The 12449-nt window shown below is 49.1% G+C and overlaps 1 protein-coding gene across 23 annotated transcripts in view; it reads right to left on the bottom strand.

Annotated features, from left to right (window-relative positions):
• The window catches only part of ADARB1 (adenosine deaminase RNA specific B1), a 113771-nt gene that overhangs the window by 30859 nt on the left and 70463 nt on the right, over nucleotides 1-12449 (bottom strand). For 16 of the 23 annotated variants that reach the window (XM_081570182.1, XM_081570177.1, XM_081570172.1 and 13 more), the window contains 2 exons: nucleotides 7392-7466; nucleotides 2697-3631 (listed from right to left, as the gene is read on the bottom strand). In XM_081570182.1, coding sequence (XP_081426308.1) covers nucleotides 2697-3631; nucleotides 7392-7419 — 963 coding nt within the window. In that variant the 5' untranslated portion in view covers nucleotides 7420-7466. Of the gene's footprint in view, nucleotides 1-2696; nucleotides 3632-7189; nucleotides 7229-7391; nucleotides 7467-12449 lie in introns of all 23 variants that reach the window. The other 7 variants (XM_081570180.1, XM_081570170.1, XM_081570169.1 and 4 more) reach the window with 1 other exon arrangement.

Below are 12449 nucleotides of genomic sequence, written 5' to 3'. Positions count from 1 at the left end.
CCCTCCAAGCCAGCAGCTCTAGTCACTGCTCCCCACTGCTGTCACAGCCAGGACAGAAGCAGGCTGCCACTGCACACGCATGCACGCACACGCATCCCTCCCCCTACAGGTGACTCCCATGCAGCTTTTGATGACCCCAGTCTCTTTACATGACTGCTGACACTAGGAGAAGACGGCACATGTCAGGAGTCACCATGACCACAGCATGGATGAACCTCGGCTGAAAGACTGCATCAAATAGTCAACTTGAAAATAAAGTCCCTCGAGAGCTGGTGCCCCTGATGTGTGCAACGATAAATGGACCAATAGTCCTTATAAATCATATAACAAGAGGCTAACACGGGAAGCAGTTACTTGGTTCATTTAAAAAAAAAACAGTAATATACTTTGAATATATTACTTTACGTTGATGCTGTTTTGGTTGCTTTAAGCAAAAATAAATAAATAAATAAATAAAGTTTCTTCTTTCACAGTTGAGAAAGGGTCCCCCAAAGCAGGACGGGGGTGAGTTTTCCTGGGGGAGTGCAGGCTGGCCTGTCAACCTGGGCTCCTCCATACCTTCTCATCACATCAATGTGTATTTTATCCTCAAACCGAATCATATGTTGATAGAAAGGATTAGAGAACAGGGTGAGAATTTCTCCCTGAAATAAACATCTTCACAATAGACCAGAAAGATGTTGCATTTCCATGAAAAGAAGCGATAAATAACCAAACAGTTCTAGGGTGTTGAGATAACTAAGCATTTCTTTCTACTTCACTCTCCTCAGAGCCCCCCCTGAAATGTCCCCTTTTCACCCTGAGATGACCCCTCACCTTCTTGTGACATGAATCACCCTTCACCTTAAAATGTCCCTTCTCTTCACGCTGAAATGTCCCCTCTCCTCACCGTGAGATGACTCATCTTCACCACAGATGACCCCTCCCTCACCCTGAGATGACACCTCCCTCACCCTGAAATGACACCTCCCCCCACCCTGAGATGACCCCTCTCCTCACCCTGGGATGACCACTCCCTCACCCTGAAATGACCCTCTCCTCACCCTGAGATGACCCCTCTCCTCACCCTGAGATGACCCTCTCCTCACCCTGAGATGACCCTCTCTTCACCCTGAGATGACCCCTCTCCTCACCCTGAGATGACCCTCTCCTCACCCTGAGATGACCCTCTCTTCACCCTGAGATGATCCCTCCCTCACCCTGAGATGACCCCTCTCCTCATCCTGGGATGACCCCTCTCCTCACCCTGGGATGACCCTCTCCTCACCCTGAGATGACCCTCTCTTCACCCTGGGATGACCCCTCTCCTCACCCTGAGATGATCCTCTCTTCACCCTGAGATGACCCCTCCCTCATTCTGAGATGACTCCTCTCCTCACCCTGAGATGACCCCTCTCCTCACCCTGGGATGACCCCTTTCCTCACCCTGGGATGACCCCTTTCCTCACCCTGAGATGACTCTCTCCTCACCCTGAGATGACCCTCTCTTCACCCTGGGATGACCCCTCTCCTCACCCTGAGATGACCCTCTCTTCACCCTGGGATGACCCTCTCTTCACCCTGGGATGACCCCTCTCCTCACCCTGAGATGACCCTCTCTTCACCCTGAGATGACCCTTCCCTCACTCTGAGATGACCCCTCTCCTCACCCTGAGATGACCCTCTCTTCACCCTGAGATGACCCCTCCCCTCACCCTGGGATGATCCCTCTCCTCACCCTGAGATGACCCTCCCTCACTCTGAGATGACCCCTCTCCTCACCCTGAGATGACCCCTCCCTCACTCTGAGATGACCCCTCTCCTCACCCTGAGATGGACCCTCTCCTCACCCTGGGATGACCCCTCTCCTCACCCTGAGATGACCCTCTCTTCACCCTGAGATGACCCCTCCCTCACTCTGAGATGACCCCTCCCTCACTCTGAGATGACCGCTCCCCTCACCCTGAGATGACCCTTCCCCTCACCCTGAGATGACCCCTCTCCTCACCCTGGGATGACCCTCTCTTCACCCTGAGATGACCCCTCCCCTCTTCACCTGATTTTCCTGCTCCGTGCCCTGTCCAAGACCAAACTAACAGCAATGCCCACCTGTGGCTGAGCAGGCAGAGCTGTAGGGACCCCACAGGGACTCCAGGTGCAGACAGCCCTGGGACCCTGGGGCTCTGGAGCACTTGTGGAGGCCCCAACGCCCCAGCCCTTCTGACACGTGCTCACCACTGTGGAGGCTTGGCCTCTGCCTGGACACACTCCACAAGGCCCTGGTACCTTGACCCCAACTTGGGTTTCAGCTGCTGACCGGCTGGCCTCACCTTTCCCATACCTGGGGTTCCATGTGAGACGTGGAGGGAGGAGACCACTGAGCTGTGACAGGCGCAGGGCTCTGGCCCCTCTCCTGCCCTCCCTGCTCCTCTGAGACAGGCTCTGGGGGGTGTGGTCACCACAGGGTGGGCAACAAGGTGAGGGCACCTCAGCCTGCCTACCATGGGGAGCACTGACCACAGAGCACCTGTTGGCGTTGGCTTTGGCTGGGCTCCCCGTGAGCACACAAGCAGCACTGTGAAGGGAAGGCCACCTGGCAGCCTGGCTACGGGAGCTCTCTCTCTGCTGGGGACAGGGTGGCAGAGAAACAGTGACCCCGACAACCACAGCTTGTCTCAGAGCATTAGCCACACACGGCGTTCAGCGGCCCTCCTCACCTGCGGCAGGTGCAGCTGCAGGCCCTCGCTGGGGATGGGCTGGCGAGACGGGGTTTGATCCAAGTGCAAGTTAAAGATAGTTGCCAGGGCGGACTGTGCGGCCCGGGCCTTGGCCAGCTTTTTGTTCCTCCCAGAGCCTTCAAAGAACTGGCCGTCCACGACCACGGACATGACGAAGTTCTTGGCGTGGCTCTCCCCACTCTCTGAGAGGAAGTCATACTTGAGTCCCGGGCGCAGCTCATTCAAGATCATCACAGGGTTCTTCCCGCTGGGTGGCGGGAAAGGCGGGGGCCCAGGCAAGGGCGGCTGGGCCAGGCCGGTGGGCACTGGGGACGCGGCCAGGCTGAGGTCCCCGCTGGAGCTGAAGGAATCGTCGCCATTGGAGCCCAGGTAGAAGGGCACCTCCGACCTGTCGGGCGTCTCGAAACCGTTGAAGAGCGCATCAGGGAAGTCGGCCTGGTCAGACGTAAAGTCCGCGTTGGTGGACAGGCTGCGGCCCATGGCCAGGTGGGCCTCAGAGGCGTTGGGGAACTGGACGAATGAGCGCAGGGCCTTCTCGGCCGCATGCAGCTTGGCCTTCTTCTTGGTGGGGCCGGAGCCCTCAAACACCTGTCCATTGACCTCAACGGACATGAGGAAGAGGGGCGCATGTACTGGCCCCGTCTGCGACAACAGCGTGTACTGCAAGCCGGGCTTGATCTCATTCAGCTGCATTAGCGCATTCTTGGGCAGTGCTGGCCCTGGCGCCCTCCTCCGCTTCTTCAGGCGGAACTTGGCATGGCCGTTGCTGCCCTCATCCAGGGCCCGCTTCCTGCTGGTGCCCCCGCCGCCCCCGTTGGAGAGCGGGGCACCCTCACCAGGCCCTGGGGCGCTGCCGTCCTTGGGGGGCGCGCCGTCCACATTGCAGTTTTCCTTAACATCTGTGCTGCTTGAACCTGCGGTGCCCAGAAAGAGTAACTTACAACGCCTTCGTTGCAGGATCTTGTAAATGCAAAATTTATAGATTCCTTTATCTCTCTTTGTAACTGGTTAAGTGATGTGTGCTTATACATCTTATTCCTGGCTGCACTTTTAACCACAGAACTATCCACCTACGCTGGAACAAGCAGTTTGATGTTCTGCTAAATAATGGCTAATCCTGTTTCTATTTAGTATCAACGACTGCTTTTGCATCAAAAGGTGAATCTTTAAATCATCTTTTTCTATGAGAATATTCTGAAGCATCTAAAGGTATCTATTCAAGTTTATCAAAATGTGGAATAAACTAATCCAAGAAGACCTTACATTAATAATCTAACATCAGTATCAACAAAGTGCCTTTTATTCTAGCATTTCCTCCTTTTCAAGGCTGTTTCTCATACTATACCCATGTTGGGCTTTCAACTGCAGCCTTTCCAGAAGAGAAAATATGATGTAAAATATGCACTCACAAGTCATTTAGTTTTTCTGGTTTCAAATATTCAATTAATATGCGCAGTTGTTTGATTTGGTTCATGGAAAAGTCTTAGAAAACTATTTATGTAAAGTGTTCTGGCCTTTTAGAAATTATTTTGAAGGACACAGCTTCGCTTCTGGTGCTCAGTTAACATTTTTTCAATATGTTATGGGGACCGATTTGCCTCTGAATCCTTAATACACCCCATGATAGAAAAAAACATATAAGGCCAGACATGAAGACTGACACTGCCGGTGGTGGCCACGGCTTCCTAACTTCCTGAGGCTAGCAATGTGCTCTTTTTTAGAAAAACAAATATTTGATGAAATTGCAAAATAATTTGGTTATATTACCTTTTAAAGGTAGTTTATTTTTACAGCTAATATAAATAATTTTAGAACTCTAGAAGTTCATGGCAAAATAAATATGATTTTAATTTCAAAAAAATGGGAATAAAAAAGCACTCACTCTTCCTTTTAAGTTTATCAAGCCTTTTGGAAAAGAGAAAAAGCAGTAACTTCTTGTTTTCCTGGTTAGCTTGCATAGGCCACTGGCTGCAGGAAGCACAAGGTTAATGACCACCAGGCTTTACAATACTGTTGATGTGAATGTATTTAAAGCCCTACTGCTAACTTTTGAGAAACCACAAGTGTTTTCAGCAACGGAATATTGCTGACAATCATAAGCTGGTTTACAGGTGCCCCATTAGGTGCCCCCCGCTCCATCTCTATTACTTAATGTGAAAGAAGATTCTGACTATGCTAAGGAGGCCGTTTCTATTACTTAATGTGAAAGTAGATTCTGACCATGCTAAGGAGGCTGAGGATAGCCGTAAAGACCTTTACCAGCTGGACCCCTGGGAGGCGCTTAATGTGGTAGCAAGTCTGGGTCCCCAGCTGCCAGTGTCCACAGTTCAAGTTCCCGGGCTCCCGGGCTGCCATCCTCACTGAGATGCAAGAATGGTGCTGATGTAAACACAGCCACAGGGAGACTGACTCTATCTCCACTGTGGTGAGATTAGGACACTGCTAAGCCTTCCCTGGTGGCTCAGACGGTAAAGTCTGCCTGCGTTGTGGGAGACCAGGGTTCGATCCCTGGGTCGGGAAGATCCCCTGGAGAAGGAAATGGCAACCCACTCCAGTACTCTTGCCTGGAAAATCCCATGGGTGGAGGAGACTGGCAGGCTACAGTCCATGGGGTCGCAAAGAGTCAGACATGACTGAGCGACTTCACTTTCACTTTTCAAGCCTTCCTATGACTCACTGTCTCCGAGGTACACCTGACACACACACCACTTCTCCCAGTTGACAAAGCTGACGGAATGAACACTAAATTTTCATTTATAACATCCTCCAGCAAAAGCTCAATAGGTTACTCCTTTCGGTGCTCAAAGGAAACAGAAGGTTAGAGAGGGCAGAGCAAGATAGAGTTTAGATTAACAAGTGAGTGAGAACATGGCACATTGCATGGCTGCATACATTCTCGTGTTACTGCTAAACAGAATTATCAGTTAAGAAGTCATGATAAACATTCTGACATACATTTAATCAAATGTTCATACTCTCTGAAACCAATGCTTTCCTTTAAGAAATAAAAATAGTGTTGATTATAGAAAAATACACTTTCTACAAGAGAGTTCATATAAATTCTACATTCTTATGTGCTTCAGTTCACATGAATTCTACGTTCTCATGTGCTTCAGAAGCTCGGAAATACTACTCATGCTCTACTTTTCTAAAAACACTTCTACATAAAGGCAAATAAAACACTAGAACTACAAGAAGACATCCCACCCTCACAACTCTTCTTAAATAGATGCTTTCTATTTCCATATCGTGCTATTTTATTTTATAAATGTGAATACTAATCATGATAAAAATGTTTCATTGCTTTCAAAATGACAGAAAAATATGGGACTGGCATTTCAGTTTCAGCACTAGAACCAGCAGCTTATCCTTCCAGAAAACGTATTCAGAAGGATTCTTTATCTGGTAACTGACCCCCAGAGCAGTCTGGGGACAGTTACATAACCTACAGCATTGTGATGCTTCCTCCCAAACCCGACGGCCAGCACTGTGGACGAGAGCTCACAGTCCTGATGGCAGGGGGAAGGCTGCGTGGGTGACAGTGGGCGTGGGGAGTGGATTGGCCCCAAAGCCTCCTGAGAGTGACTGCTGGGGCAGTAGCCTGGAGAAAGTGCGGGCAGCCAGAGGCCACACCCACGCCGTGGGAGGAGGCACTGCCAGGTGACCTGAAACCGCACCTGGTCACGTCTTCTCATGCCAGTATCCTGGGGGTGGCCTTCCACATGAGGGCACACAACTGCAGGGTCACCCGGCAGAGACCCAGCAACCCACAGTACCCACTACCCTCGGGGACAGAGGCTTGGATTCTGCGAGCAGACAAGCTAACCCCAATGCCTCGGCTGCAGGCTCTGGGTGAGGCCGCGGGACCCTGGGCTGAAGTATGTCCTCATCCTAAGTGACCGTTCATCCCTTACACCCGTGGGCTCTTCCAGGGACATCTCAACATGCACAGGTAACAGGGAAGGGCACACATTACACACACCCGAACTCTGGGGTCTCTGCTGTGACCCCTCCTACAGAACACCCCCAGCCTCTGTGGGAACACTTAACCTGATCTAACTGCTCTGCTACGCGGGATCAGCAACAAATAGAACAGAGAAGTGTGTCTACTGACTCTTCACAGGGAACAGTGTCAAGGGTGGAGCCAAGGCCCAGGGAGGGCAGCGAGGAGGGGCTTCTTCAGCCAACTCCAGCCCTGAGGCTCATCAAACAAGACCAAGAGACTCCTGTGTGTCCCTCAAAGTGCAGGACAGCCCACTGCACCTGAAGCTTCTAGGCACTGGCACCCACACAGCCAATATCAAAGGCCACCTTAGATTTACACAAATGGAAATCAGGGCCATTGTTATGAGAAGCAAGCAGGGACACAAAGCATGCAGCTTTATGGCATGTGTGCCTGGAGGCTGGGCCCCTCCTTTCAGCCATGTGCCCTGGGGCCCCAGGGCGAAAAGAAGATAAAAATTCAGACAAACCTCTGTAAGGAAAACGCCCACAGCAGACTCTGAAACCTACTGTAGAGAATATATGAAAATTAAACACATGCCACTGTGAAGAGGCTGTATCGAAGGAAAAAAATCACCCTCCCCAAATCGGTCCCATTGGATAAATTTACAACACTAAGATTTTAATATAAAAATGAGCCACTTGACACTACAGGAAAGGCCTGGGTCTTACTCATGTTTTCTTCATCTTCTACATCCATGGTAAAATACTTTTGAGGATTTCTTGACTGGCGGAGGCTGTTTCTGTCTGAAAGACATCAAGAAGACCACACTGAGTGTACAAATAATGTGGGTAAGTCTCCTCTGTGGGAAAATGGCAAAACAGGATGGTTAGGTCTGCCCTCTGGACAGCATTCTGACGTTCCCACGTCCTGAGCATGTGCCAGGACCCCCAGGGTCCTGGCCAGGACTCTGCAGCTGCGGTGGGGTTGGGGTGGGGCCGGGCCGATTTCAGGCCACGTTGCAGAGGGCAGCCTGGATTCTGTGGTCAGGACCATGGAGAGCTCCAAGCCAGGGCAGGGTGAGGACCTATGCATCACAGATGCCTCATCAAGTCAGACCCCAGACAGAACTCAGGCCCAGCTGCCACGTGATCTCTGCTCTGGGGAGACTTCAGTTTTTGGGTCATAAGATAAAGCTGTGGCGCAAGAACAAACATGCCTCAGCATTCACCCCACCAGTCCCCTCTCATCTTGAGCAGCATCGCATGGATGACATTAAAAAGCAAGTAATTCCTCAAATCTGATCTAATTTCTTAACCATATGTAACCTATTATTTTGTTGGCAGGAGAAACCACAGGAAATCCTCAAAGAACAATTATTCCAATTATATAATTTTTAACAAATTCAAGAGTTTCCTCTTCCTAAATATTTAGGAAGAGAAATATTCTAAATACTTAGGCTGTACTTTGCAGGACTATACTAACGTATTTGCTGCTGTTTGGTTGCTAAGTCATGTCCGACTCTTTGCGGACCCGATGGACTGCAGCATGCCAGGTTTCTCTGTCCTCCACTATCTCCTGAAGTTTGCTAAAATTCACGTCTATTGAGTTGGTGATGCCATCCAACCATTTCATCCTCTGCCACTCACTTCTCCTCCTGCCCTCAATCTTTTCCAGCATCAGGGTCTTTTCCAATGAGTTGGCTCTTCCCATCAGGTGGCCAAAGTATTGGAACTTCAGCATCAGCCCTTTCAATGAGTATTCAGGGTTGATTTCCTTTAGGATTGACTGGTTTGATCTCCTTGTTGTCCAAGGGACTCTCACAATTTGAAAGCATCAATTCTTTGGCACTCATCCTTCTTTATGGTCCAACTCTCACATCACACATAACTACTGGAAAAACCATAGCTTTGACTATGGTGGCAAACTGATATCTCTGGTTTTTAATATGCTGTCTACGTGTGTCATAGCTTTTCTTCCAAGGAGCAAGTATCTTAATTTCATGGCTACAGTCACTGTCCACAGTAATCTTGGAGCCCAAGAAAATAAAATCTGTCACTGTTTCCACTGTTTCCCTTTCTATTTCCCATGAAGTGATGGGATTGGATGCCATGATCTTTATTTTTTGAATGTTGCATTTCAAACAGCTTTTTCACTCTTCTCTTTCACCCTCATCAAGAGGCTCTTTAGCTCCTCTTCACATTCTGCCATTAGAGTGGTATCATCAGCATATCTGAGGGTGCTGATATTTCTCTCGACAGTTTTGATTCCAGCTTGTGCTTCATCCAGTCCAGCATTTTGCATGATGTACTCTGCATATAAGTTAAAAAAGCAGGATGACAATATATCCAGTTATAACTGTTGCTTCTTGTCCTGCATACAGGTTTCTCTTACCTGTCATACAGGAGACAGGTAAGGTGTTCTGGTATCCCATCTCTTGAGGAATTTTCCATAGTTTCTTGTGATCCACATGTCAAAGGCTTTAGCAATGAAGCAGAAGTAGATGTTTTTCTGGAATTTCCCTGCTTTCTCTATGATCCAACTGATGTTGGCAATTGGATCCCTGGTTCCTCTGCCTTTTTTACACCCATAATAAAGAATCCCATCAAATTGCCATTGAGGAAAAAAAGAGATTTGCAAATTTTGTAGTAATATGTTGCTTTGTATACAAATTAAATTATAAATCAGTAAAAGGCAAATTTATTGCTTTTAAGAAAATGTTAGCCAAAATGAGCTAAATCATGCTTATATCTTTTATATCTCTCTCATATAACACATATATAAAATAGTTTCCATGACAATCATTTGTTAATAACATTAACTCTTACTGTGTATCTCTGGCAAATACACAGTTAAATGAGTTAAAAGTTAAATGGGTTTCTGTTTTTTGGCTTTGCCATGCAGCATGTGTGATCATAGTTCCCCAAGCAGGGATTGAACCCGAGCCCCTGCAGTAGAAGCACAGAGTGTTAACCACTGGGTCACCAGAAGTCCCTATGAGTTTCTTATTTAGACTCCTTTATTCAAGAAAGTGTTTCAGATAGTTTTTAAAGTATTAATATTTTATATTCATGAATTACTTCAACATATATCTTCTGAAAATTTATATAGGAAAAGCACAGTACTGGCTACTATAAGAACCTAAAACGAATCAGACAGACTCTACAACTAAGAAAATTAAATAAAAATATTGTCTGGATAGCTGCCTATATTAAGGAATTGCTTTTTATCATTTTAGGTGTAGAAATAGTGTTTTTATCTTTTGGTGATATATACTGAAATGCTTACAGATGAAATGGTACCTGGGATTTATTACATAAGATGATCCATTGTAGCCAGAGAAAGTAGATACAGATGAAACTGAAGAGCTGGCAACGCTGGTGCTGCCGGGGATGTGGCGTTGAGGCTGCAGTTCTGTATTGGTATGTGTTTTAACCTTACCCCTATGGAGAGTGTTAATAAAAGTAATTCCCTTGAGATCCAAAACAGACATGAGTGCTGACCGCCCCTCACCCCGGGTGAGGTAGGGTGTGCTGAGGAGCCTCTGGGCTGTGGTCAGGCGTGCGGTGGCTGTGCTGAGCCTGGAGGGGAGGGGTGTTTGGGAAGCACAGAGGCTGGATCAGAAAGGACTTACAAAGCGCTGCTGAGAGCTCGAAGGACCAGTCCTGGAAGCAACCACACAAGCCGTCCAAGCACCCTGCTCTCTCTGGCTGAGAGCTGGAGTCAAAGCAGGCAGAGGGGCTCGTGTGGTGGGAGGTCAGAGGGCACATCCATCTCCTCCCCTTCAGCCCAACTGAAAACCCCAGACAGCACAGCACAGCACAGTGAGAAAGCTCGGGCAGGGGGTAGGTGAGAAGATGGCAGAGCAGCTGGGACCCGAGGATGGTGTGGCTGCGAATCCCCTAGTCTTCTGTTTGTGTCACCACCCCAGACTTGGAGCTGAGACACCAGCAACCTGGAAGCACCAGAGGGCAGACCCAAACTCCCAACAAAACTGTCTTTCTGGCCAAGGGGCCAGGAGAGGCCCTCCCAGCAGGACAGGAGACTGACAGACTGAACTGCGCCATTCTAGCCAGACCCCAGCCTCCCACCCAGCAGGAACAGGGGGTGGGGGAGCCTTGAGTCCCATCCCCTTTGGGCTGTGACGACCCCTCCCACCCCGCCTGCGATGCAGTCAGGAGAAGAGGTAGGAGCCTGGACTGCCCCCACCCTGTGGCACCCAGGTGCTTGCCCCCTCCTCGCTGGGGTGGCGCAGGAGGCCCCACCCAGCAGTGCCAGTGGAGGCCGGGGAGCCTGGACGTGCACTCCCACTGGCAGCAATGAGGCAGGTCTCCCCTCCATTATAGAGGCCATGAGAGAAAGCGCTGAAACAGAGGTTCAAGTAGGATTCAGATCTGGTAACATAATAAGTCCAGGTTGCACTCGAAGTCACTCACCAGACTGAGAGCCTCAAATTGAATGAATGAAGGCAACAGATGCCTACCCCAGGATGTCAGCATTATCTGAGAAGGGCTTTCAAGCAGCAATCAAAACAGAAGTGGGAGGAATCAGTAACCAATCTCAACACAGCCTATACAGCCTGCGTCACCAAGACAGACAGGCAGGCCACACAGAACAGAACAGGGGACTTGGAGACCAGCCTGCAACCAGCCTGCACAGCATACCCGCTCACTGTTGACAAAGGCAAACAAGCCATGCAGTGAAGGGAAGACGGCCTTGTCTACAGACAGCGCTGGGTTAACCAGGCATCTCAGCTCACATCCCACACAGGTCCTTGGAATGAACCACAGGCTTAATACAAAGCATAAAACCAGAAAATTTTCACAAGAATCATACCCCAAATCCAGGACTGGGGAAAGAATTTGCAGACTAGCCGCCAAGTCCATGAAAGAAGAAAATGATAAACTGGAACCCATCGAAATTTAAGGCTTTTGCTCTGTTAACAACCCTGTTAAGAAGATGAAAAGACCAGCTATGGACTGTGAACAGATATCTGAAAACCACGCATGCAACAAATAGAACATAACTCACAGAGCACACACTCACACGAGAAAGAGACCTTTCACCAAAGAGTGTACACAGGCAGAAACACACAGGAAATGATGCCCATCGTCATCAGCCACAAGGGAAGGGACTGAGAACCACAGGCCTCTACCACACGCCCGCGAGAACAGCTGAAGCAGAGGACTGACGACCCAAAGGCAGCGAGGACAAGGGGAACTGGATCACCACAGAGCCACTTGGGAACAGTCTGGTGGGTTCTTAACACTAAACACAGACATCTATCCCAGAGAAATGAAGACTTACATTCACATAACCAAACAGTGTGGGAGAATGTTTACAGCAACTTTATTCATAACAGCCCCAACCCAGAGACAACCCAGATGCCCTTCTGCAGGTGCCCGGCTGGATACACTGTGGACTGTCCACACCAGGAGCACCACAGACAATAAAAAGGAACAAACCGTCAACACGCAACAACCTGGATGAGTCTCCAGAGGACTCAGCTGAGTGGAAAAGCCAACCCAAAGGTCACATACGTTACATCTATTTACACACTGGGAGCCTCGGGCAAGGCAGGCTTGAACTGCGTGGGTCACTCAGACACAGATTTCTCTCACTAAACGCACACTGCCCACTGCACAGCCAAAGGCTGGCTGAGGCCAAGGACAAGGACACAGAAGGCCGATGACCCATGACATGGGCTTTTGATGGCAGCTCTGGTCAAGGGTCAACTTTCAAGGGTTCCAAAATGAGAAAATCATAGAAACAGGAAGCAGAGCAGTGGC

This window comes from Giraffa tippelskirchi, chromosome 2, assembly GCF_054371585.1.
Source record: "Giraffa tippelskirchi isolate mGirTip1 chromosome 2, T2T-mGirTip1v1.2.pri, whole genome shotgun sequence".
Lineage (NCBI taxonomy): Eukaryota > Metazoa > Chordata > Mammalia > Artiodactyla > Giraffidae > Giraffa > Giraffa tippelskirchi.
The sequence above is the reverse complement of the archived record's forward strand: the minus strand, read 5'-3'. Positions and strand labels throughout refer to the sequence as shown.